This window comes from Lipophrys pholis (genome assembly GCF_963383615.2).
Source record: "Lipophrys pholis genome assembly, chromosome: 2".
In the NCBI taxonomy this organism is placed as follows: Eukaryota; Metazoa; Chordata; class Actinopteri; order Blenniiformes; family Blenniidae; genus Lipophrys; species Lipophrys pholis.
In genome coordinates, this window is record NC_137636.1 from 34525440 (window position 1) to 34553072 (window position 27633).

A 27633-nucleotide genomic window follows, 5' to 3' on the forward strand; every position below is an offset into this window, starting at 1 on the left:
CACATTGAGGAAGACTGCACGGTACATGTAGCCCTGGTGCATCATGAAGAGAGGAGTCCTCCTCTCTGTCTCTGATTCCAGCTGAGAACAGTCTGTAACTTTGCTCTAGTCTGAGTTTCACTCTGTCGCTGACAGCCGATGCAGTCTACGCTGAGCTTCGACACTCTGCTTGTTTGAACCTGACGCTGGACCTGGTCAGTCTCCTTCCAGAGTCCTGAGAGGAGCAGCTGAGCAGAAGTGGAAGATAAGCTGATGTTCGGGCTGAAGGTCACCTCCTGACCTGCTGTCAGACCCTGGTCCTCTTGATCAGTCAATAACGATGTCGCTGCTTCACACTGTCGCTTTGTGTAAATAAGCTCATGTCATGGAACGGACATGTTTTAAAGAACCGCTATCTGAATAACAGCCCTCCTCCTCTTCCTCCTCCTCCTCCTTGTTCCATCCACACTTTCACAATCAGAAACCTCAAAGCTGAAGTCACATGGTTGTTGCTCTTTACTGGTTTAAACAAACTGCAGCTCACTGGCATCACCTCTTCTCTGATTGTGACCTCCTCTGCTATCGGGCCTCATTCAATTCACCACTTCACCATCTGGTTCAATTCACCACTTCACCATCTGGTTCAATTCACCACTTCATGTGATGTGCCTGTACACATTTTCTCCCACTAAGTCATATTTTTTTAGATCAGAAAGTTCCGGTGGGAAGTGGCGTTCGAATCTTCCAGGACCTGTCTTGTGCGTCAGCAGCGTTATCGACGAGGCCTCAGGTTTTCTTGAAGGGAGAATCAATTGACTTCTTCTCCTCCACCTTACAAACACTTTCCAGGTTTGAGTTGAGCCGCTCTGTAGATTAATCATCCTAATCCTAAAGAATGGACCGGAACGTCTCAGAAATGTGCTGCAACAGCAGCTTCACATTTTGGCTGTGCCGATGTGGAGCAGTGGCTTGGTGGAGTGGAGCAAAACTCTAAAAGAGTGAGTCTAATGAAGAGTGAGATGATGAAGAGTGAGTGTAATGAAGATTGTAAATGAGTGTAATGACTCCGCCACCCCTCCACTTCTCCACCCCTCCTCCTCTACCCCTCTTCCACTCCTTCACACCTTCTATCGTGAGTGAGTGAGTGAGTGAGTGAGTGAGTGAGTGAGTGAGTGAGTGAGTGAGTGAGTGAGTGAGTGAGTGAGTGAGTACTGTCCTCAACAGCATGAACAGCAGGTTTGAGTTAATAGACTTTGAAAGCCACATCGCCCTGTAAGTGGACTTCCTCTCAAGAAAGTGTCTGGAGCTCCGAAATGGAGGAAGATGAAGTGTTGGAGGAAGATGAAGTGGTGGAGGAAGATGAAGTGGTGGAGGAAGATGAAGTGGTGGAGAAGAGTGAGCTGCTGCTGGCTGTTAGTCAGAGCTGTAATAATAGTAACACTGGCTGCCCACCCACTCCTCCATACATCCCAGCGGGCAGCTTTACTTCAAACCATCTGGTTCCCTCTCAGACATCACTCTTTGAGCTTGTAGAGAGTCTGAGTGACTGCTGCTTCAGCGGCTTCTGCTGCTACAGCACCTTCAGCTGCTTCAGCGGCTTCAGAAGCTTCAGCTGCTTCAGCACCTTCAGAAGCTTCAGAGGCTTAAGCGGCTTCAGAAGCTTCAGAAGCTTCAGCACCTTCAGCTGCTTCAGCGGCTTCTGCTGCTTCAGCGGCTTCAGAAGCTTCAGCTGCTTCAGCACCTTCAGCTGCTTCAGCACCTTCAGAAGCTTCAGAGGCTTAAGCGGCTTCAGAAGCTTCAGCACCTTCAGCTGCTTCAGCAGCTTCAGAAGCTTCAGAGGCTTCAGAAGCTTCAGCAGCTTCAGAAGCTTCAGAAGCTTCAGAGGCTCAAGCAGCTTAAGCAGCTTCAGAAGCTTCAGAAGCTTCAGAAGCTTCAGAGGCTTAATCAGCTTCATCAGGTTCAGCAACTTCAGCAGTTTAAGCAGCTTCAGAAGCTTCAGCAGCTTCACCGTACCAGACCTGGATCAGCAGGTTTCTACAGAGTGAAAGCGGCTGCAGTGAAGCTGTAAGTCAGAGACGTTACTCACAGGTGCTGCTTCTCTCTGGAGAACGGGTGCGAGAGGAATTTGGTGTCCTGGGATCGGTTTGCGTTGACTTTGGGGTGAAGAGGAGCCGTGACTTTGTGAATGAACAGTCGAGTCTTCTCCACCAGGTTGCTGCCTTGCTTCACTTCGTAAAACTGCAGGCGAGACACAAAAACCGCTTCTTAAAAACACGAACTGTATTCTATTACTTCAGACTCTTGTGGGCTGTTCAGCATTGATGCTAATGCTACTTCAAAAGCTGCAAGCTAACCGGAGCTAGTGGAGCTAGTAGAGCTAGTGGAGCTAGCGGAGCTAGTGGAGCTAGCGGAGCTAGTGGAGCTAGCCGAGGGGAGCTCAGGGTCTGTTGAGATTCTTCTGCTCGGTCTGAAACACTAAATAATTCTAAAGTACAGTTATTCTTTCATCTGTCATGTTTTCACTTCACAAGGTTGTTCTGTGGGTCGTACTGGTCTATATGGTGGACCTATCTGGTCTCTGTGGTGGACCGTACTGGTCTCTATGGTGGACTGTACTGGTCTCTATGGTGGACCGTACTGGTCCATATGGTGGGTCGTACTGGTCCATATGGTGGGTCATACTGGTCTCTATGGTGGACAGTACTGGTCTCTATAGTGGGTCGTACTGGTCTCTATGGAGGACCGTACTGGTCTCTATGGTGGACTCTCACTGACTACTTGTGATCTTAAGGCCTACACACACACACACTACAGGATAATTGGGCCGATATCAGTTCTGATCTCCCCCGAGCATCGGGAGCAAAGCCCCGCTTGTCGGATGTCTGCAAAAACAATCGTGTCTATTTTCTTGTGGCGTGGGGAGAGTTCAGAGTGATTTTATCTGGTCCGATCCGCTCGGAAGGTCTTGAAGGAGAGATTGTAGATAATGAACATGTTCAATATTTGCGAGGAGAAATCCTGTAGTGTGTTCTGCTCCGAGAGGAGCCGAGCAGCAGGGGGTGTGACGTCATGAGTACCGGTATGAAAACCAAGCAGCTGAAAGCAACACTGCTGCTGCAACCAAAGCCAGAAAGTTCCAGACTTGTTAATGAGTGACTTCACGAGATTATACCAGATTAATTCAATGGACAATATAAGCGGACCTGCACAGCACTGATCACTCAGTTTTACTTTATTATTCCTCACTGCTCTTCTTTAACTTGATATTTTCCTTCAGTTTGTTTTGAGCCTGTTTCCCTGAATGCATTTTGTGTTAGAATATTAATTCATCACCGTGACGACAGAGTAGATGTGCACTCCAGACATTCATGTTTCTGCAGTTATATCAGACGTGACCATTATTATTAACCTCATTAATACAGATAAAGCCTCATGGAACTAAACAGACTTGGAACAAGTCAAGAACAAAAACATCCTTCAAAGCCTCAGTGACCAGGATTTATTTCATTATGTTAAAAAGATTGTTCTAAACCCTCCGTCTCCGCTCTGCTGCGCTCTAAGTGTCCCATGTGGGCGGTATACCAACCAGGATATTGTAAATATAGGCAGGTCATTGTCCAAGAGATCTGATTGGTCAGTAGACGGCACCTTCATTCTCTGCTCCGGAGTTAAACATCAGAATACCGGGGGGATTTATCCCAGTAAGAAGTGAATCTGCTTCACAGTCCTGAAATCCCAGAGTTAATCCTGAAGTTACTTTGATAAAAAAATATCCCAAGTCGTAACACAGGCTGAGAACATGTTTCTTTACATGTACTGTATATGCCGTTGTGGCAGAGAACTGAGGCAGCGCACCTGATTCACATCAGGGGATCAATAGCCTCTCTGCCCATAAAGGAGGATCCGCCCAAAGACACGAGGTGACAGGTGGGAGTTAACGCAGAGATGCAAACGAGCCTGAAAAAGGCTGAGGGTCTGGATGTGGGTTTGAGTTTGTTTACACTTTAATTTAATAAAACAATGGTTAATCGACGTTCTGACTCCGTGCCTCTGTGGGTGAAACCGATGGTGGCGTGCGTCACCGCCACACTGGCTGCCCATCGGACCCACAGAGCGTGGAGGAGCGCCCCGGGAGCCGTGGCTCCCGAGAAGACAGCGGAGGAGGCGTTCGCTCGGCTGCTCGTGGACTTCACCTGGCTGCAGCAGGAGCAGGCTGCTCGTGATCACCAGCCGGGCAGGTCCAGTCCCGGCTCCGCTGAGAAAGGTGGGGCCTTGACGGGACAGCGCGGAGGCGGTCCCTGCGCACACTGGCAGCAGTGACGGTGGGGGCTACAGTGACCAGCCCAGAGATGGGGAGGCGCCAGGCAGAGTCGAGCCAGTGGGCGGAGGCGATGGCCGAGTCCACAAGGGCGGAGAGACGCCAGAGGGCAGAGGCGATGGCTGAATCCGGGTGGACGGAGGCGATGGCCAGGTCCAGGTGGGTGGAAACGGCGGCCGAGTTCAGGTGGGCTTTAACCGTGGCCGAATCCAGGTGGGCGGAGGCAATGGCTGAGTCCAGGTGGGCGGAGGCGACGGCCGAGTCCAGGTGGGTGGAAACGGCGGCCGAGTCCAAGTGGGCGGAAACTGCAGCTGAGTCCACGAGGGGGGAGAGGGTATAGACCAGGTGAGCAGAGGCAGCGGCCAAGTCCATAAGGGTGGAGGCGGCCCAGACCAGGTGGGCGGAGGCGGCCCGGATTGAGAGGGCGGCAACAACAGCAGCAGTGGAGGTGTGGAGAGGAAGAGCAGGCCCAGTGGCCACGGCTTGCCCCAATTCACACCACACACAATCAGATCAGAAGAGGAACATCTTGTGAGAACTGTCTTTTGTGATCATCAAGTGTGTGGTTTCTTCATCTGTGAAAATTTGAAATATCCTGTAGTGTGTGCTAGGCTTTACATGAAGTTTGAAATCAAAGTGGATCCAGCAAGTGAAGCTGGACTTGATGGATGTTCTACTTCCTGACTAAACAACATTGTGATAAAACAACGACGTTGTGAAGAAATGATAATGCAGTGATTCCATTTGACGGCAGGTTCTCGGGAAGTATGAGGCCTGCAACCACAGTCTCATACGTTCACAGACTAGAGGTTTCATTTGGAGGTCAGAGAGGACAGATTCCTTTGGAAGAGGGTCAGGACTCTGCAGTGGACTACCTTCTTTGTGGGCATCTTGAGCTTCATGAACTCAGCTTCTCGACACAAAACGCCCCACGGAACATGGATCTTGAGGAAGCCCACTCCCGGGATTTTTGACTGAAACACAGAAGTATTTGGAAGAGTTAAAGAGTTTGACGGCAGAAACCTGAACAAAGTCTGTGTTGATCAAACAGGAAGTCTCTGACGTGCTCTAATAAAGACGACTTCAGGCTAGAGACTGTAGAACAGGCGTGCCCAACCCCCGATAGTCTATGGATATTGTGAACTTTTCATCCTGTTTCTGCTTCTGATTGTTATCCTGAACCCTGAAGGTCCCCCTGCAGGCAACCAAACTACCAACCAGCCAAACAACCAAACTACCAACCAGCCAAACTACCGAACAGCCAAACTACCAAACAGCCCAACAACCAAACAGCCAAACTACGAACCATCCAAACTACCCAACAGACAAACTACCAAACAGCCAAACTACCAACCAGCCAAACTACCAACCAGCCAAACTACCAAACAGCCAAACTACCCAACAGCCCAACTACCAACCAGCCCAACTACCAACCAGCCAAACTTCCAACCAGCCAAACAGCCAAACTACCAAACAGCCAAACTACCAAACAGCCCAACTACCAAACTTCCAAACAGTCAAACTACCAAACAGCACCAACTACCAAACAGCAAAATTTAGCCAAGAAACTAGAACTGCCTGTGTTTCAGTGAATCCCACTGACAAGGTTTCACTGTGATGAAGACATTACTTTCACCTTTAGCCACTTTCCACTCAGAGCTTTAATGTTCTCACATCCAGGAAACTAAACAAAACTAAAATCAGTAAACTTTCCTTAAAGCTTTCTGTTCTACAGTCGTCTCAATGAGAAGCAGATGAAAGATATTAAAACTTCCTGTTTCACCTCAGTATTTCACCTCAGTGCTTTATCATCTTGTGAACACAGACTTTTGATGACAGCAGAGCCACACTGATCCATTCAGTAGATGATTAACTGACTGACCAGAGGTCAGTGACCCCAGTCGACCTGCAGTCTGCTACCTGAGTCCTGAGGACACCACTGGTCTCTGCAGCGATGGCAGTACTTTCCTAGACAATGAAATTGATTTGAAAATGCCCAGCATTGTTAGAATAGAGATATAGAGGAGCTGCAGCTCATTAGGACGCGTCTGCTCTAGAGCAGTGGCAATGATCCATAAATGATCCTCAGCATGTCTCCTCGGTGACGAGTCCACAGACCTTCAGCCTGGAGCGATCTGTTCCCAGCTGGGAAACCACTACCAGCCCCAAAATAACCTGGATAATCATGTTCTAATTTTGAAGCTGTGGGTTGTTGAGAATCGCCCAGACTTTAAAGCTCTGACACAACGCAGCGGTGTAGTGCTGAGCTTTAATCACTATCCTTACCTCCCAGCAGTGATCACACCGCTCACCACCCGCTGCACAGGAGGCTTAACAAACCCTCTTTCACAACCAGTGATTGCAATGCGTCTCAGACAACTTTGCATCAGCCGTTTACCTGCCCAGTTCCCCCAAACACACCTTTTCACCCTGAGGGAGGAAACCAGAGGACCAGTACCGGGGGGAACGGTCCACCACACCGAGCTGCCAAAACCTAGCACAACTCGTCCTGACAAAGTCCTCACCCCCTCGTCCTTCTCCAGCTCCAGCCCAGTCTCCAGCAGGTTCTCCTCAAACTCATCACGCTTCAGCCGGTTGCTGTCCTCATGGTTGTCCACTTTCTGGTCCTGGGCGGCGACCTCTGGGTCTTCTCTGGGCTGCAGCGGCGCTCGGCTACCTCTCAGGCTAATGTTGCGCCGCAGCCTTCCTATGAAGTTGCCCTTACCGGTCCTGGGCGAGTGGCGGCGGGCGCTGCTGGGCTTCTGGATGTGGTAGGTCAGGACATAGTCCACTCTGCGCTGGCCGTCAGAGAAGAACGGACCCAGCTCAGGAGACCCGTTGGCTGAATTCAGGGTCTTCAGAGGCTGCAACACACACACACATACACACACGGAGCTGATTAAAACATGATCCACTGGTCAAAGTTATTATAATCACATTAGGTTTTTTTTATAAAAAATGTTGTCAAAAAACTGCTGATCATTCAGAATAATCTCTTTTCAAATCCATGAGAAGAGCAGCACAAAAAACAAAAAACCATCTGAGGTCATTTGTCATGTCAGAAGGTTGAATCTGTGCTGAGCCAGTCAGACGTTCATCCCCAGAGCGCAGAGTAGGATGACTGTCCAAACATCTTGTTCAGGAGGAAGACTGACATCAACACGCTCTATTCCAGAAGATGTATGATAGAAGATGTATGATAGATGATCTATGATAGAAGATGTATGATAGATGATCTATGATGAGTCAGATATAAAAAGAACGAAGAATGAAGGTCAAAGGTTAAAGGCGTGATGTCAGCAGCTCCTGAAAGTAACTAAAAAGTTACTTGTAATCAAACATAGTTACTTTAAAAAACAAGTAATCAGTAAAGTAACTAACTACTCTTTAAAGGGGTAATTAGTAATTTGTAATCAGATTACATTTTCAAGGTAACTGTGGCAACACTAATGATCTATGATAGAAGATCTATGATAGATGATCTATAATAGAAGATGCGTCCTCTGAGAGCAGACTCGTCCATGACAAAGCTGCAGGTTACAATAATGACACGAGATTCAGTCTCTGCAGTGTCTTCACACATCCCCAACACCGAACATCGGGTACTGTCCCCAGACCGTGACTCTGTGTGTGTGTGTGTGTGTGTGTGTGTGTGTGTGTGTGTGTGTGTCTTTGAAGGTTTTTACTCAGGATGCTCCTGAGTATCAACCAAGCGTTCAATGATGACCTTTAAAATGTGAAAACCAACAAAGACATTGACGGAAGTTTGGATTGAAACTACAAGCTGTTCCTGATTATCTGAAAGTTCAGTGACAGTTGAGTGGAGAACATCCCGGAAGCACTGGGTGGAGCTAACCAGTTGTCACCACAGACTCCAGTGGACGTTGTTGTCTGTGCAGCTTGTTCCACTCACTGCTGCTGCTCCTCCACATGTCCCTCTGCCACTAATCAGCCAGCGGCAGTCCAGAGATGCACTTCCTGCTGGCAGGAGCTGGCCGTATCTCAACATGTGATAGTGGGGTCAGACTTTATTTCTGGAACTCTCCCAACAGGACACATCCTGTTTGTGTTGTCAAATGTAATTTTACATGGGCTGCCACTCTGTGTAGCCACTCTGTAGGTCCTCTGTGGGTTCTCTGTAGGTCTTCAGTAGGTTCTCTCTCGGTTCTCTGTACGTCTTCTGCAGTAACGTGCAGTGAGCACCAGGCTTGGGTAAGCAGGACATTGCATGATAAGTCCTGTAGTGTCAACACCAATGACATTTACATGATGTGGTCAGTACAGATGAATATTAACAATTAAGAGTGCGCTGTTTCATTCATCACACTTACAATCAATAGAAGCTTTTATTTTGAAACCATTAAACTGAAACACCATGGCAAGACCACATGACACACAAAATCCTCTTCACTCTTGGTTGCCAACTTACAAACATTAAACTAAACTAAATTAGATCAACTTACTAACTACACGAACTAAGCAGCAATAACACAACACAACACAATTATTACCAACACTAGCAAGCCTAATAACTGCCAACATAACTCCCAGAATGCATTGCAGCGATCAGCTCCATAACGCTACAATGGAGGCTTTTAAACTGGTAAAGAACGAGGTGCTAGTTCGGAGCCAGGGCCAGATTTAGCACCAGGTCTTTGTCTTTGCACTGCCAAAGCCCCGGCCTATCAAGGGGCTAAACGGGTGCTAAGCCGGCTCCACATCGTTGCTGGCCTGAGCGGGACCCGACACGCCATCAGCTGGGGGCGGAGTTATAGCTGGAGTCGTCGCTGCCAACGAGGTTGAAGAGACACTGAACCGGCTTTCTGAAATCTACAGCGAACACGGAGCCCCGGAGTCATTATAGAGAAAAAATAAATAAATAACGCATGGGAACGATATAATAAGTCGTTCCCTCAAGTTAATAATACGAGGAAACAAGATCATTTAATCCGCGATCGCAGAGGCGGCGGCTCTCAAGGTGCAGAGCTCCTGCGCTGTCAGTCAGCTGCGTCGGATATATCATTTAGAAGCAGTTTTCCCTTGTTGTTTTTTTCACACTTTTCATGGTAACATCATTGTAACTAACTTCACTTCCAGGTCTTGTATGGCGTTATGACCGCAGGCTGAGGTCTGCATGAGGCTGCGTTGTGCTCCGCTGTGAGACGCTCCAATATTATTTTCTAACTCACAGAACTTCTTTATAATGAAGCAATACTTTTGGTTCATCAGCAACTACTAAACAAAGTACACTCCCAAAAAATCAACAATGCAGTTTTTCATTTTACATATCAGAAATCTGTTTGATTAACATGAGCATATTGAGTTTCTTGTTGTTAAATGGTTCATTCTAATACATGTTATTCAGATAATATGAATAAATGGGATTCAATCTACTTAATATGAATAGAAGGAAATGTGTGGCATGATTAAATTACATTAACTCAACAAATAATTTTTGTGTTTGTGGAAATGACTGAGAATAATTATTTTCAGTGTACAAACTACTGTAAATGAAAGCTCGGATTTTTTTTAGCCATAAAATGTTTCTTTTAATGCCTTCATGTGAAACAACTTTAATCAGTGTGTGTTTACGTAGGTTGCCATTAGACACGGCTTTAGCGCTGCGTTCTATCGTTCTGCACCTCCATTCCTCCTGATGTTGAAGCATTTGATTCAGACATCTAGAAATAAAGTGAAAGGAGCAGAAATTCACTATGTAATGCTGAAATGTTGAAATACAAGGCCCAAGCTAATTCATGAATTTTTATTTATTTTATTTTATTTTTCTCTATGGCCATTCTGGGACTCTGGACTAAAGCAAGAGGAACGTGATAAAACAACAATAGAACGACAAGGAGATGCAATGTTTTCTGGCTCTTTGGTCTGCATCCGAGGTTCAGGACAAACTGATGAATACTGTCCGTCTCCTCGTTCCTGTATGAGTGCTACATTGGTGAAATCAGTGACATACAACGTTTTGGAGTGACGCAATGACGTGGCTCTCACTTGGCCCCGTTGACAATGGAAAAACAAAAACGGTCTTTGGCGGTGCTCATTTAAGAACTGTCCCTGGCACCGGACCTGAACTAGCACCTGGTTCTTTTTGGTGGAAAAGCTCTAAATATGTTTCAGCTGGCAAGTGTTACTCTATCAAAATCAAGATCGTAAAACACCATTAAAGAAACTTTAACAATTATTCAATAGCAGTCTCCATACCAGTGACGTGCAGTCAAGTCATCATGATAAAAAAGAAAAAAAGTACATAAAATAAAATAATGTTTTCCACTGATTTGTGTTACATATACATTTTTAGTGAGACTCTACACATTTTTCACATTTTACTGGGTAAAAATCGTCGAATTTGAGTATTTTACGATCAAATACTGGGCAGAAATCCCGGATGAGGCAGTGGAGAGCTGTGCCTCATATCTGATTCAATACAAACTGGGTCACATGACGCGTTCCTGTTTCTGTTCCACAGTTTATCACCAATATGAACTTTATAGAAATATTAGTTATACAGCATGACTCTCTACAGTCCGTGTAATGTCTTTAATGTATGTGTGAGAGAATTGTTACTGCTGATGGTAAAATAAAGTGCAGAGAAAAGTCAGCAAGTGAGGCAGGCAGTACTCTGCCTCAACTCAAGGGGGCGTACGTGAACTGAAGGCGCTTTCTTGCTGAATTGCTGGCTTTAACAGAGGCAATTGAAAGTCAGCGCCAAGCTAACTTGAAGAACAGCATATTTTTTTAGGCTCTGCCTGATCCAACTCACTATGGAGGATTGTATTTCAAGACTAAAACCTTTCTCAAAACTGGACTCCCAGTCCAAACAGAAGGTGATGGAAGACCAACGCCGGAGCCAAAAGCTTTGCTTCAAACTACAAAACCTTTACTGAAGGTTAAAATTTAATTTGTGCTGCACACATCTCAATAATTTAATGTGTTTACAGCAATAATGAATTGCTTAGACACAAGAAGGGTGCTCTATCCATTTCTATAAAATAAACTTTCTTTGTAGGACAAATATGTTCCTGTGTATGTTTGTATTGAAAGAGGAATGCTGATGGGATATGAAGCATTACCGGTTAGATGCTGTTGGATGAATAGTGAAATAAGATGCTCTTTTCAGTTCTTATAATTGTAAATCCAGAGGAGTCAGTGCTTCACCAGCCATGAAACTCACCACAGGTTACTGCTCTATACTCTCCCAACAAGATATAGCTCATGACATGGCAGCGCATCCGTTGTTTATGTTGGAAACGCGGAAACACAGAGAAATTGAAAACAACTCGGCTGGCTGAGCTGTCTGCGGTGCTGTCTGCGGTGCTGTCTGCGGTGCTGTCTGCGGTGCCGATACCACTATTGCAGCACGTCTGAACCCAAATTTACATGAAAGTCTTCAGGAGGGGTGTGGCCTCCACGAGGGGGTGTGGCCTTCAGAAGGGGTGTGGCCTTCAAGTGAGGGTGTGGCCGTCGGAAGGGGTGTGGCCTCCAGGAGAGGGTGTGGCCTTCAGAGTGAGACCGCGCAGGAGTGAGTGGCCCCTTGCCATGTTTTAACTTTTTAACTGCACAGCTTATTTCTTGCCTCCACTGGTTTCAGAAATACATTTCTCTGAACTGTTTCAGTAATAAAAGAGAGAGTTTTTGTCCGAGCGCCATGTTGGTCTGATTTTAACCGTAGGAGCTGAGTGATACGTTCAGGTGCATTACGTAAGTCCGCCGTCCAACATTTTAACGACCTGCAAGGACTCATACAGTAGCAAGGTTGCAAGCTAAATATGATTAAAATATAAATGATAGTCGTTAGCGAGCTGGAACACGTATGAGCAGCACACGGCAGTGCTGAAGTTTCGGCAGTGCGGCACCCACATGACTGGCCAGGACGGTTGGCACAGCTGAACCAAATTTCAATCAAATGACAACATTTTGTCCCGCAGTGTCGAACTTTCTTCTTGTTCTTATGGAGTATGAATCGACCTTTATGCAGCCTCTCTACCATACTAGAAAATGGTGGTGTTTAGTCATTTACGCTATTAAAGCCCAAAATCCTGACCATTGCAAAATGCTTCAAACCTATAGGTATTGTAAGCTACTGGAAATTGAAAAATTAATTATAATTATAATATAATTAAAACAAATAATAAAAATGAATATTTCATTTCAATTCAGCCTTGGGTAGGCACTGCCTACCCTGCCTACCCCGACTGCACGTAACTGGTCTTCTGTAGTTTCTGTCTAGTTGAAGGTTCTCTGTAGGTCTTCTGTAGGTCCTCTGATGTTTGTAACACCGTTATTTGATGATTGGCCCACGTCTGTTTCAACTCCACCTTCCACCTGCTCAGTTTAACTGAAGAATCGACCTGGACAACAGAAGCTCTGTGTTTGAGTTCTTCAAGCAGCAGAACTCCTGAAGGAAGACTCCAGAATGTCTGTCAAACACTGCCGGATCACACCAACATGTTGATTTGAAATCATTTAAGTCTTCTTCAGTCCTTTTTCAAGCTGCAACACGTGTGTGTGTGTGTGTGTGTGTGTGTGTGTGTGTGTGTGTGTGTGTGTGTGTGTGTGTGTGTGAGAGCGTTGTCAAATGGCCTGCAGCTGAATTTTGTTACACCAGCTTGCAAACACGCTACATCTAGATGTCTTTAAAACACACTATAAACACACTTTCTCTCATACACACACACGCACGCACGCACGCACGCACGCACGCACGCACGCACGCACGCACGCACGCACACACACACACAAATAGAATATATGCCACAACACTGAATGTCTCAGCCAGAGGCTGGGAGCCTGTTTATTAAGTAAAGTGAAGTGACTACAGAAAGCAGAACCTGAGGTCCAGAACTGGTTCCACCTCGGACCCTGCTCTGTGGGAATTTATGATGCATTCAAAGCAGCTGCTTTATTTCATGATGTTTGCATACTGATAAAAAGACAATTACTTAACACTACAGTGGATCAGACACAGCCGCAGTCAACCTCAGAGTCATAAACTGGAGATTCACTCCATGGTCAACATTAACATGTGAGGAAGTCGGCTTTTCCTCTGTGTGTGTGTGTGTGTGTGTGTGTGTGTGTGTGTGTGTGTGTGTGTGTGTGTGTGTGTGTGTGTGTGTGTGTGTGTGTGTGTGTGTGTGTGTGTGTGTGTGTGCGCGCGTGCGTGCGTGCGTGCGTGTGTGTGTGGAGCTAAACCCTGACTGGCTTCAGACTCCGGCCTGATCAAGGAGCTTCTTGTTAGCTTTAATTGAAACTATTTTCAACAGTGACTGTGTTTGTTGCTGTCTACTTATTTCAAAGGTTAAATATATTGAGTGGCTCTGGACTAATATTATTCGGCAAACAAAAGGGAAGAACAGTGGTTGTTCAAGGGTGTGATTGCAGGTTCAAATCCCACAGCTGTCAGTTAGCACAGTGGGTCCCTGAGCACGACCCTCAATTGGTCCCCAGGAGGGGCTAAACTGCTGCAACAACATGACACCATGACAACATGACAACATGACAACTTGACACCTTGACAACATGACACCATGACAACAGGACACCTTGACAACTTAAAATGACAGCATAACAACTTGACAACATGACAACTTAAAATTACAACATAACAACTTGACAACATGATAACATGACACCTCAACAACATGACAACTTACCAACATGACAACATGACACCTTGATAACATGACACCATGACAACATGACACCTCAACAACATGACACCTCGACAACATGACAACTTACCAACATGACAACGTGAAACCTTGACATGACAAATTAAAATGACAAGATGACAACTTGACAAGATGACACCTTGACAACATGACAACTTACCAACATGACAACATGACACCATGACAACATGACACCATGACAACATGACACCTCGACAACATGACAACTTACCAACATGACAACGTGAAACCAAGACAACTGGACAACATGACAAATTAAAATGACAAGATGACTACTTGACAACATGACACCTTGATAACATGACAACATGATAAAGTGACACCTAACAGGAAGGAACTTATGCACAAACTTGACTCAGAGGTGGCGGCTTTTCTCCTGGCCAGTTGGGGTTGAGAGGATAAAGGAGAAGAAGGGATAGGATAGACAGACTGGGGGAGGGATACAAACCCTGGTTCGGGGAGGATGCAAGAAACAGACCATGGTTCGGGTAGGGGGAGGTAGAGAGAGAGGTAGCGAGAGAGACGGGGGGCATGGCAGTGTCTTGAAACAGCCCTAACTGTAAGCTTTAGTAAATAGAAAAGTCTTTAGTCTGGCCGTAAAAATAGAGACCATTTCAGCCTCCCTGACTGAAACTGGGATCTGGTTCCAAATAAGAGGAGCCTGAAAGCTCTGCCTCCCATTCTACTTTTAGAAAACCTAGGAACCTCCAGTAAGCCAGCACTACGAGAACGAAGTGTTCTTCTGGGGAGATATGGGACTAACAGTTCTTTAAGATATGATGGAATCTGGTTGTTTAGAGCTTTATAAGTTAGAAGAAGGATTTTAAAGTCTATTCAAGATTTGACAGGGAGCCAATGAAGAGAAGCTAGTATTGGGGTGATGTGATCTCTTATGCTGGTTCTTGTCAGGACTCTCGCTGCAGCATTTTAAATCAATTGAAGATTTTTTAAGCAGTCATTTGGACACCCTGATGGGAGTTACAATAGTCTACTCTGGAGGTAACAAATGCATGGATTAGTTCAGAAGCAGGAAATTTCGGCTCATCCAAACCTTTGTCTTCCAGACAAGCTTCTAGTTTAGAAAGTTGATTAGAATCGTTTGCTTTCTTAGATAAATAGATGTGTGTGTCATCTGCATAACAATGGAAGTTAATGGAGTGTTTTTTAATAATATTCCTTACGGGAAGCATGCTTAAAGTGAAAAGTATAGGACCTAAGACAGAACCCTGTGGAACTCCATGTTTAACTTCAGTCTGCACTGGAGAGTTATCGTGAACATGGACAAAGTGGAACCTGTCTGATAAATATGATCGGAACCAATTTAGTGCTGTACCTTTAAGCCCAATGATGTGTTCTCGTCTCTGTAATAGGATGTTATGATCAATAGTATCAAATGCAGCACTGAGATCTAACAGGACCAGAACAGAGACCAGTATTTTGTCTGAGGCTACGAGAAGATGATTAGTAACTTTGACCAGAGCATCTCTGTGCTATGATGAGCTCTAAAACCTGACGGGAAAGACTCAAATAGGTCATTTTAGCACAAATGGTCACATAGCTGACTTACAACCACTTTTTCTAGGATTGTAGGAATAAAGGGAAAGTTGGATATTGGCCTGTAACTTGCTAAGACACCTTGGTCAAGAGTGGGTTTTTTAATAAGAGGTTTAACAACAGCAACCTTAAAGGCTTGTTGTACATATCCTGTTATTAGAGATAGGTTGATCTGATCTAATATTGATGTACTAATCACCGGGACAATATCTTTAAACAGTTTAGTGGGGATTGGATCGAGCAGGCAAGTTGCTGGTTTAGATGAAGCCACGATTGAGGATATCTCAGAGAGCTCTATAAGGTGGAAGCTGGATAACTGAAAATCAGGCTCCACTAACAAGTTTGAAGATGCGGTTGACAGGTCTGCAACAGCTTTGGGCAGTGGGTCTTTAATTTTATCACAAATAGTTAGAATTTTGTTGTTAAAGAAATTTACAAAGTCATTACTGCTCAAACTTAGGGGGATATCAGGTTCGACAGAACTGGGAGTTTTTGTCAGCCTGGCTATAGTACTGAAAAGCAATCTCGGATTGTTCTTGCTTTCTTCTATTAAGGAGGAATAAGAAACAGTTCAAGTTTTGCGAAGGGATTTTTTTTCATAGATTAACAAACTTATCCCTCCAGACTGTTCAAAATACTTCTACAACAGAGTTAGGTGCCTTATCTTCTCCGATTTTCGTGCTGATTGATTTTACGTTTGCAAATTATCATTATACCTTGGAGCTATCCTCCTCTGATTTGTTGCTTTTATGTTCAAGGGAGCAATGGAATCAAGTGTGGAGCGAAGTAAGGCTGCTGTTCCATCTACAACCAAGTCAACCTGAGTAGGGCTAATGGTGTGACAACTGTTTACTGCTGGATCCACAGATGGAACTGAACTAAATATTGATGGGAGAACTTCCCTGAATTTGGCTACAGCATTGTCTGACAGATATCTCTTATATTTCAATTTATTTTTAGGGGCTATAAAGCCAGTTAATGTAACTTTGAATGATATCAGGAGGTAATCTGACAACAGAGGGTTGTGGGGAAAAACCATTAATTGATCAATGTCAATACCATAAGTGAGGACAAGATCAATAATGTGATTAAGATAATGAGTGGGTTCATTCACCTTCAGTGAAAATCCAATTGTGTCCAGTAATGAGCTAAATGCAATGTTAAGGCTATCATTGTCAACTTCTACATGAATGTTAAAGTCACCCACTACAACGACTTTATCTGAACTCAATACTAAAGTAGAGAGAAAGTCTGAGAATTCAGACAGAAATATGTTGCAGTACGTTGGTACACTACGACAAGTAGAACTGGCTACTGTGTTTTCTGGTCAGAGTGCATGAGATTCAGAGAGAGACTTTCAAAGGATTTCTGGTTAGTTTTAGTTCTGGGACGAATAAGAAGACTAGAGTTATAGATAGATGATACTCCTCCTCGTCCAGTTTGTCGAGGGATATGATGGTTAACATGAGTGGTGGGAGCGGCTTCATTTAGGTATTCATCTCCTTTTAACCAGGTTGCAGTGAGGCTAAACAGATCAAATTTGTGATCTATTATCAAATCATTTACAAGTAAAGATTTGGACGAACGTGAACAAATATTTATCAATCCACATTTTGATTGTTGTGGGATTCTGTTTAGCCATGGAAGCAGTTTAGGTTTTTATCAAATTTGAATGAATAACTCCTCTCCTTTGGAATGAATTTTGTCTTAGATCAAATGGTTGTAGAACAGACACAGTCTCCACATGAAGGGTTTTCTTGTTAGAGGGTGAGGAGGTTAGCAGGAAGAAGGTTTTGCTTTGAGAACCCAGATGAGGATGTAGTTGACAGAGAAGGACAGTGGGGACGCTGAAGGAAGCAGCATTGGGTAGATGAGGTGACTCATTTTCAGAAAGCAGTGACCGAGGAGGACAGTGGGGGATGCTGGTGCTGCCAACAGCAGCCTGAGGAGTCCACGAGGAAGAACACTCGGGGGCGTGTCCGTGGAACGTAAACAGTCAGTTTTGTGGGGACGAAGGTAACTTAACAACATGGCAACTCGACAACGGGACAACTTAACATGACAACTTAACAACATGACAACTTGACAACGTGGCTCCTTGATAACATGACAAGACAACTTGTCATGAGTCTGTGAATCTGATCCACACATGCGCACACACACACACACACACACACACACACACACACACACACACACACACACACACACACACACACACACACACACACACACACACACACACACACACACGCACACACACACACTGGCTGGCTCTTACGATGGCCTCATTATTCGCGGGGGTCTTGCTGTGGTTCTGGTCCTGGCCCTCGACCGGGACTGGCAGGTAGTCGGCCTTCCTCATGTCAGTCTGGTCCTGAAGGCCTCGGGCAGGGGCTGGAGGAGAACCTGGGGCACAAACAGTCTTTCAGTGAGTCCCTGGGATCCTGATCCTCTCGTCACTCTGTCACATGACCTGTGGTGAGTCTGACTTACTACTCAAACTTCTGTAAAGTGCAATACAAATAAAATGCATCATTATTAATTAATAGTCTATCATCATCATCATCATCATCATCATCATCATCATCATCATCATCATCATCATCAATACATTCATAATTATCATTATTATTATTATTATCATTATTATTATTATCATCATTATCATTATAATTATTATCTGTCCCACCCCAGAAAGCTGCAGCCTGAAATGTTTAATTTTCTAAACCTTCCAAAACATGTTTGAGTCACCGAGTGAGAAGACCCTCAGTGAGAGGACCCTCAGTGAGAGGACCCTCAGAGGACCCCTGGTGAGAGGACCCTCAGTGAGAAGACCCTCAGTGAGAGGACCCTCAGTGAGAGGACCCTCAGTGGACCCTAAGTGAAACGACCTTCAGTGACAGGACCCTCAGTGAGAGGACCCTCAGCGAGAGGACCCTCCGTGGACCCATGCTGGGTGGACCCTCAGTGAGTGGACCCTCAATGGACCCTTGATGAGAGGACCCTCAGTGACAGGACACTTGGTGAGAGGACCCTCACTAAGAGGACCCTCAGTGGACCCTCGGTGAGAGGGCCCATAGTGAGAGGACCCTTGGTGGTTCTCCTCAGGTGAAGTCCCACTGAGCATAACGCCATATCTCACCCTGACAGAAAACAGCCAGTCCCACAGTTTCCGGGTCTGCGTCTTCTGCTCAGAGCCAAACATGACATAGATCATGGTCCTCTGGTCACTGTCCAGTCAGTCCAGTCGGTTCAGTCGGTCCAGTTGGTCCATTCGGTCCGGTCAGTCCAATCAGTCCAGTCAGTCCAGTCAGTCCAGTCAGTCCAGTCGGTCCAGTCAGTCCAGTTGGTCCATTCGGTCCATTTAGTCCATTCGGTCTAGCTGGTCTAGTCGCTCCAGTTGGTCCAGTTGTTCCAGTCGGTCCAGCCAGTCTTCTTGGTGTATTCAGTTTATGCAGTCCAGTCGGTCGATTTGGTCGATTCAGTCCAGTCGGTGCAGTCAATCCAGTTAGTCCATTCGGTCCAGTCTGCTCTGGTTAATTGCTCCTTGTCCAGAAGCTGGCTGCACTCTGGACCTAGGCCCACAACTCTCCACCCACTGCCATGGAATTTCCATTGTTCTGGTTAAGATCCTTCTTTCGCTTCAGACTTCATGTCTAGGTCTGTCCCTGTGACACCATCTTTCCAGACTCGGCCTATGTTCCAGGTCCAGGTCCTTGCTGTGTTTCCAGGGTGTGGGCGTCTGTCTGAGTCAAACCCTTCTTAGCATCTGTTAACGCCCGTTTTAAGCCTGATTATCCATATGTACACCAGCGTCACTGATTGACCACTGCTGTGGTTAACGACCACTGTCAGGTCATGACTACGGTTTCTTCCACTGTTGTTCCCTGTTTGTGTAGTTGTTGGGTTTTTTCTGGGTGGTGTTGACTGTGTAATCCCCATTCATGAACCACTTGGCTTTGGGTTCTTATGAAGGATTATATGACTAAGAATCACCAGGATCTTCTTTCTGAAACACTGAAAATCATGATCCACTAACTGAACACTCTCAAAGTTACACTACAATCTCATATAATCAGTGTCCAAGCAAACAATGTTTTCCAAAGACACAGAGGGAAGAGGAAACTGGAAACTGGAAACTATTTGACCAGGATGCTCTATTAGACTCAGTCAGAACCTGCTGATCTACTTTGGTAGGTGGCGAGTCCGTGTCAGGACAACCTCCAGGATCTTCAGATCTTGGTTCAGGAAGTCATCAGTCACTAAGGCGAACCCCTTCCTGTGGTTTGGTCTGATCACTACTGCTGAAACTGATATGAGCTGAGAGCTGAAAGTGTCACTGTCCACAGGAATCACTGGCTGAGAAGCTGTGGCTGATTCTTCTGAAGGTTTAAAGCTTTTCAGATGTTCCAGCAAGTTGTAACGGTATAGGAAGCAGTAATTAGACAATAAGGGAGAAGTTTGGATGGTGTGATTTGGTCTGTTTCAGCTTCATGGGCTGGTTGACTGATCAACATCTGTGTTGACAATACGATCTGTGATCAATATCAATGTTTAGGGAGATGATGATGATGTCTTAGTGTTCAAGTTTTGTTCTTCCAATAACAGTGCTCTTTCTCTTTCATCAGCTGTGACTGGCTCATTTACCTCATTAGAAGACAAATTCAGTCATTCATTTCAATTGTTTCACATTATAAAACAGAAAAAACACATGAAGGTAGCCAGTGTATTTAATGCTGCTGGTGTTACCCCTCAACAGTGAACGTTCCTCAGAGCCCCTAAAGTTTCTGCCAGTTCCTAGATCATCATGCCTTGAGTCAGTAGTGCTTCAGTTTAGTCACACTTCATTCTGTAATTGGGTAAAATGTTGAATATGCTTTGTATTGATTTGATACAGTGCAGAGGGTCCAGAGAGACTAGAGGGTCCAGAGAGTTCAGAGGGTCCAGAGGTTTCAGGGGGTCTAGAGCAGGGGTCTCAAACTCAGATCCTGGAGGGCCACAGCCCTGCATGTCTCCCTGCTTCAACACAGCAGATTGCAATGAGTGGCTCGTTATCTGGCTTCTTGCTGAATGTGGTGATGAACCATGAGGACATTCAGCCTTGTTAAAACAGGGAGACATGGAAAACATGCAGGGCTGTGGCCCTCCAGGATCTAAGTTTGAGACCTCTGGTCCAGAGGGTCCAAAGGGTCTTGAGGGTTCAGAGTTTTCAGAGGGTCAAGAGGGTCTAGAGATACGGCCCGGAATTCAGGACCCCTGGTCTACAGGGTCTTGCGCAGGGGTGGGCAATCCTGGTCCTTGAGGCAATTATTGGCTCTATTATCAAGCTTTCTGCAGAGCCTCATCTTGATAACGCCACCTGAGTTATCAAGATGAGGCAGGGAAACATTGAAAAGATACAGGACTGTGGCCGTCGAGGACCAGGAATACCCACCCCTAGTCCAGAGGGTCCAGAGCCTGGTGGTTCGGGTCCTGCCCACAAGAAGCCTTTGGTTCCTGTTTGAAGATGGTTCCTGTTCCTCTGTTCAGCTGCAATACAATGCAGCAGTTTGCTAAGCTAACACTAGCAGCTACAGATGAGGGAATGAAATGGAGGAACAGGAGGTTCAGTTTAAAAACCGCCGAGTAGACGAGTGCATAAAATATGACATATATTTTTGTGTTTCCTTAATGCAGACATGCAGCCACCCACTGAGGCGACGGTTATTTCTACTTTCACAGTTGAAATGTCTGACATGTGATATCAAACACAGGAAAGTCTGCAATCCCCTCCCCTAGGGAACACTTACTCCCCTGAAGAACACATCCTCCATCCCGCTCCCCTGAAAAACATGCCCCCCCCCCCCCCCCCCCCCCCCCGAAGAGCACTTCCTCCTTCCTCCCCAGAAGAGCACTTCCTCTGTACCCTCCCCCTGAAGAACACTTCCACCCCCCCCCCCCCCCCCCAAAAGAGCACTTCCTCCTGCCCACCCCTGAAGAACACTTTCCCCTCCCAAAGACCACTGCCTCTGTCCCCCTCCCCTGAAGAGCACTTGTTCTACCCTTCCGAAGAGCACTTCCTCCTGCCCCCCCTGAAGAGCACTTCCTCCTTCCTTCCTCCCCTTGAAGAACACTTCCTCCATCCTTGCCCCCTGAGGAACACCCCCCCCCCCCCCCCCCCCCCCCCCGAAAAGAGCACTTCCTCCTGCCCACCCCTGAAGAACACTTTCCCCTCCCAAAGACCACTGCTTCTGTCCCCCTCCCCTGAAGAGCTCTTCCTCCTGCCGCCCCTGAAGAGCACTTCCTCCTGTCCCCCCTGAAGAGCACTTCCTCCTTCATTCCCCCCCTTGAAGAACACTTCCTCCATCCTTGCCCCCTGAGGAACACTTCCTCCACCCCCGCCGAAGAGCACTTCCTCCTTGCTGTCATGCGCCTTTGACCAATTAATGAGACGGTTTCAGTCAGTTGACGACACCCTGCTTTATATCAACAGCAAGCAGTTGTGTTGTTTGTGTATGATACACAGTGATAAACCAGCCGGCCATGGACTGAAGACAGGCAGAGACACAGGCAGAGACAGACAGAGACAGACAGACAGAGACAGACAGAGGGGCAGACAGACAGAGGGGCAGACAGACAGACAGACAGACAGACAGACAGACGGACAGACGGACAGACGGACAGACGGACAGACGGACAGACGGACACAGGCACCCAGCAGGTTTCATCTCCTTCATCACAGGACATGTTTTCACTGTAAATCTACTTTCACCTGCACAATTCCTCAAACTGTCTGAACATCAGTTTGCTCAAAATACACTCCTTTTTGCAATGAGCAAACATCCAGTGAAACACACACACACACACACACACACACACACACACACACACACACACACACACACACACACACACACACACACACACTGAGCTGCATATCTCATATTTAAGTTCTCCACACTCACATCTATAAATGATGGTAATACGAGAAGAAATGACAGAATTAACATGATAACTTTGACACCAGCTCAGACAAACGTGTGTTTTTAGTTCTCATCCTAACCATTCAGAACGTTATTCAATGTAGAAATCCTGGAGAAAAGCTGCATCCTGAGAATCAACAGGGTCCCGTTTGTCAGTCTGCAGAGAAACACTGTTGAACCATAATCTTCTTCAACTTTATGTCCTTTATGTTTATCAAGGGACTAATTAATGTGTATTTAACTGGAGTTTCACACAGTACTCGACGTCGTCTTCAGTGTGGATTGTAATTCCCGCCAAGCTGCCTTGCTCGTGGTCACAGAGGAAGCAGGCATGGCACTGGTTAGCTCTGGTTAACACTCTGACTCCACCAACACACCTGATGAGCAAGGTGTTTACGTCTGATGTTCAGGCACTGTTACCTGGATGCTGCCTCTCTCTTTTCGTTCTTCTAAGGTTCTCCATGTGGTTTCACTGGAAATATTAACGGCTTATAAACATTGGACCTATGACACTAATTAGATCTGGACTAATTGAGATGTTTAGAACATTTTATTTTATTTTGTAGCCCTATAAAAAAACATTCCGTTTATTCATTTTAAATTGACATTACTTCTACATTATAGCTGGTAATAGATTGATGTAAACAACGTGAGCCGAAACAGGCTGATGAACCGACTCTCCTAGGAGAACCGGTGCTTTTGTTTATTATAGACTGTCTTCATGCATCACAAGGCGGGAGAGAAGAGAGGCGGTACACCGGGCATTCATGACTGAGGGACACGAACCCAGGAGCAAGCAGGTCGTGTGAACGACCTGAGGAGCTGTGTTGGTGGAGAACCACTGGCCCACCACACACAATCACTAAAGCGTCGGTGCGTCTCTCCGTGCGAGATTCAACAGTGTGGCTCGATGCGTATGAGAAACGTGCACCGCCCGTCTTACCACTGGCACCACGCTCCTCCGGGCGGTCACGGTCTCCTCCGCGCTCCTCCGGGCGGTCTCCTCTGCGCTCCTCCGGAGAGTCACGGACTCCTCCACGCTCCTCCGGAGTGTCACGGACTCCTCCGCGCTCCTGTGCGGGCTCTTCGTACGGCTCCATCGGATGGAGACTGTGCAGCATCTCTCTGTTGCGCGGACGCGGCGGACGCACGGCGGCTACGGTCTCATCGCGGAGAGCATCTTGAAGCGAAAGCACCGGAACACGTCTCCTGAAGGCGCGCGGGGACACTCCAGGTGTCAGTGCGTCTGCCCGGGACTACATCATGGTCAGAGTGAGAGGATCGCGGCGGTCCTCGGTGTGTGTGAATCAGATGATGCGCTCACACTGGTAACGGAGAGACGCTCCATCAAACCCCGCAAAATCACCAAGAACCATGCTGCGTTCAATTCCCACGGGAAAAAAATGGGAAGCGGTTTCCTGTTTATGTTCCCACCTCGTCTTGGATTTGTGACCGTTACAATCTGGTCCTCCCAGAAGATCGGTGGGATTACAAGTGGTTGTGCGCGATTAGAAAATGTAATCTGATTAATTCATGACTTTGTAGTTATTTAATCACGTTATAATCACATTTGATGCCAAAGGCAAGACATTTCAAACCCAACTGATTTTAGTGGACGAGCGAATCAATGAATTGACTTCCAGATTTTTACACAACGAAATCATTTTTATTCAGTTCATTCAGCTTCTACTGCTGTTATTCCTGTGTGCTGCCTGCTTTCCAGTTGGCTGTTTTTCCGGCAACTTTACAGACGCCGATTTTAAACGGGTTATTTCCCACAAGACATGAATGCAGCAATGTTCTCAAGCTCCAGCATCACTTCACCGGCTGGTGCCGCCTACACACACACACACACACACACACACACACACACACACACACACACACACACACACACACACACACACACACACACACACACACACACACACACACACACACACACACACACACACACTGCGGTGCGCTCAGTCCGAATCAACACGTCCCATTGGCTGAACTCTCGTCCTGATGCCCCAAAGTCAAACCGACAAGAGTACATGTTGATTTAAGTGATCACCTCCACCTCCTCAATCCTACTTATTCTCCTCTTCCTCCTCCTCCTCCTCCTCCTCCTCCTCCTCCACCCCCCCACCCCCTTCCCCCTGAGGCTGAGGGTGGAGACACCATCAGCCTCGGCAAATACTGCAGTGTTGCACCGTCACTGCTGACCTTTTCACTTAATGTGACTTCTGTAATTTTACTTCAGCTTCTGTGTGGAGCTGTGTCAACGGTTTACCCAGGGATTAATAAAGTACTTTTGATTCTAATTCATCCTCCACCTCCTTCTCCACCTATTCCTCCACCTCTTCCTCCTAATCCTCCTCACCTTGCCGTCAGTGTACAGGACTGACAAGATGAAACGCCTCACACAATATCTTTTACACATCAACCACAACAATTATTCAACCACAACAGAATAATCCGACTCAAGAGGAAACCCCTTCAGAAGAATGCACCTCGGGACATTTACGCAGGCGTGTAGAGAACCTCCCCAGCAGCTCTCCACGCCTCGCTGTGAGGAAGAGTCGTTCAAACAATGACGGTGAAACGTGAGAATCACATGGAGTCACAAAGGAAAAACGCTTCAGTCACAGGAGAATCAAAATAAACTAGTCAACAGGCTGCTCAGTCAGCTGAACACAGAGCGGAGGAGACGTGAACACTCACCTTTTCTCCACGATGTGGTCGGGCCTGGAGGGTGGAGGCAGGCGCTGGCCAGGTAACGCTCCACTCACCTGTGCGCTGTCGGGAGGAGGAGGAAGTGGCTGTGCTGTGCTCAGGTGAAGAATCTCCTCCCACACAGCTGCCTCAGAGACGTGGAGTCACAGATGAGTTATGCAATGTGACTGTCTGATGTGTGAGAGTGCTGGAAGCTGAGAGAGGTGGGGCCCAGAGTGCAGCGGGCCCGTGCTGCCCGGCCGACAGGTCGCAGGTTCGATACCTGTTTTCTATAAAGGTTCCCACTCAGTCAGTGGGATTCCAGCAGACAGGGAGTCTCCAGAGGCGAGACATTCTCGAGCAGGCATGTGACAACTTGCACCACAGACTGCCAAGCAGCCATTCCAGTCGCACCTTCACCTCTAAACTCCTCCCAAATTCTTCCTGCCCTGCGAGAGGATCGACATGTTGCTTCACACCGTCTGCCTCAAGAGCCGGTGAAAGATATCAAACACTGAGCGTGTCCTGACCCACATTTCCATATTCAAAGTGCTCGGACATGCAGGCTGACATCAGAGCATCAACTTCGTCCGTCTCATGAGAAATGTCCAGCATTCACATACAAGCTGTAAACGCCACACAGTCGGCTCACATGAGTGACCTGGTGAGACAGACGCTGGTTGCACTGTGATACGGGTGTGTGGTGTCGTGGTAAGTCAGGTAAGGTGATACGGCGTGCAGACAAGGGAAGTTAGTATCACCGTTGTCAACAGCTTTCATATCCTCTTACCACCTGAGATGCCCATTGGCCTCTATTTCGGTTCAATTTCTTCACCGAGTGCAGACGTCGAATAAAGAGTGAGCTTCTCCTCTGTGCTCAGTTGCAACGATCACTTTGCTGTAAACATTTGTTATACTGGCAGTTTCTACTGACATGTTGTTTAAAGCACCACGTCCAATATCATTTCAGAATCTTTCTATTGTATTGTATTGTATTGTATTGTATTCAATATATTATTAGATGTGTTATTAGATGTATTAAAGGGCACCCTGACCCCAAAGTGTCTCCAGCTCTTCCTGGGGTAGCCTCGTTGCTCCAGAGATTCAGAGGTCCACTGTGACGCTCACCCCAGACGGTGGTCCCCCTGCTCCCAGCTCCTGCTGGATGGATGAGTCCAGGTCTGCCGGGTCTGCCACCATGTGACCACAACTCATTTCTCATTACTTCCTTTTCCTCCGGGAGTTCGATCTGTCTCATGATCACCTGCACCTCCTGCACATGGTCTTGATTATTAGTTGGTAAGAAAAATCATCATCCTCAGCAGCTGCAGTATCTTGAAACTGATTCTACCTGCAGAGACAAACGTCTACCGTGTGCTGAACACTGTGTGGTCTCACCAGGACGTGGAATCTTACACCAGCCTTCTGTCAGGCCCGAGACTGTGTGTGTGCGTGCGTGATTCTTCTATGTCGGCTTTTCCCATCATTGTGAAGCAGAATTCACCAGGCGTTGGATTGTTCACCCACTAATAGGGAACGTGAGCTGGGATTAGACCCGACGTTTTACCCTACTGAGGATGTGTTGTTGTCGACTTTCATAGCCCTGAGTGTTGTTTGACACAGACCACACCCAAAGCAGCCGTGGACGCTCCGTGGGTGGAGGCTGTGGTGGGCACTACTGAAACATGACACACTCCATCACCATGTCAAAGGCTGTTCAGACATGTTCACTAACGACGAAAACAAAGATTCCAACAAAACAAAGTCCTACACAGCTTGAGCATGAACTCAACACTGTACAAATATTGATGTTAGTCAAAGACGACATTAGAAGAGACTCCAGGTCTGTGGTGGTGGAGTCCGAGTGAACTATCGTCCTGTGTGTCACTGTTTGAACTGTGAGTGTGATTGTGTCCCTGTTAGCGCTCCTCCACTGTCCCCTCCAGGCTGGCTTCCTAAAGGTCTGCCTCCTGAGAAGAGCTGTGGTGTTTCTGCTGTTTTGAAGCAGGTCTGACAATCTGACGCCCTGTGTTGACTGAGCCTACAGATCATTTCTACTGCTCAGAATCTACAAAGATTCTGAGTGGCTGCAGCCGGGAGGGGAGATTTGTCTGAACAGTACGAACAGATTTAGACCTCAAACCTTCACATCTGGAAGTCTTACACCTACAAACAACACAAATGACTCAATACTGGACCGGAGGCCACCTGTGACTCTATAGCCCCTCTGTAGTGACTCTGTAGTGGCTCTGTAGTGAATCTGTAAGTACTCTACATCTTCTCTGTAGTGGCTCTACATCTCCTCTGTAGTGACTCCGTATTGACTCTACATCTCCTCTGTAGTGACTCTACAGCCCCTCTGTAGTGACTCTACTGCCCTTCTGCAGTGACTGTACATCTCTTCTGTAATTAC

General features: G+C 46.6%; 1 protein-coding gene across 1 annotated transcript in view; it reads right to left on the bottom strand.

The window, feature by feature from the left end:
* The window catches only part of ano1a (anoctamin 1, calcium activated chloride channel a), a 51711-nt gene extending 26390 nt beyond the window's left edge, over positions 1 to 25321 (bottom strand). Inside the window, exons 1-5 of the mRNA XM_080493576.1 lie at positions 25230 to 25321; positions 17837 to 17964; positions 6823 to 7161; positions 5173 to 5271; positions 2066 to 2217 (exon numbers count right to left, since the gene is read on the bottom strand). Of these exons, the coding sequence (XP_080349702.1) occupies positions 2066 to 2217; positions 5173 to 5271; positions 6823 to 7161; positions 17837 to 17920 (674 nt within the window). The 5' untranslated portion in view covers positions 17921 to 17964; positions 25230 to 25321. The remainder of the gene's footprint in view (positions 1 to 2065; positions 2218 to 5172; positions 5272 to 6822; positions 7162 to 17836; positions 17965 to 25229) is intronic.
* Between the last annotated feature and the right edge of the window lie 2312 nt (positions 25322 to 27633).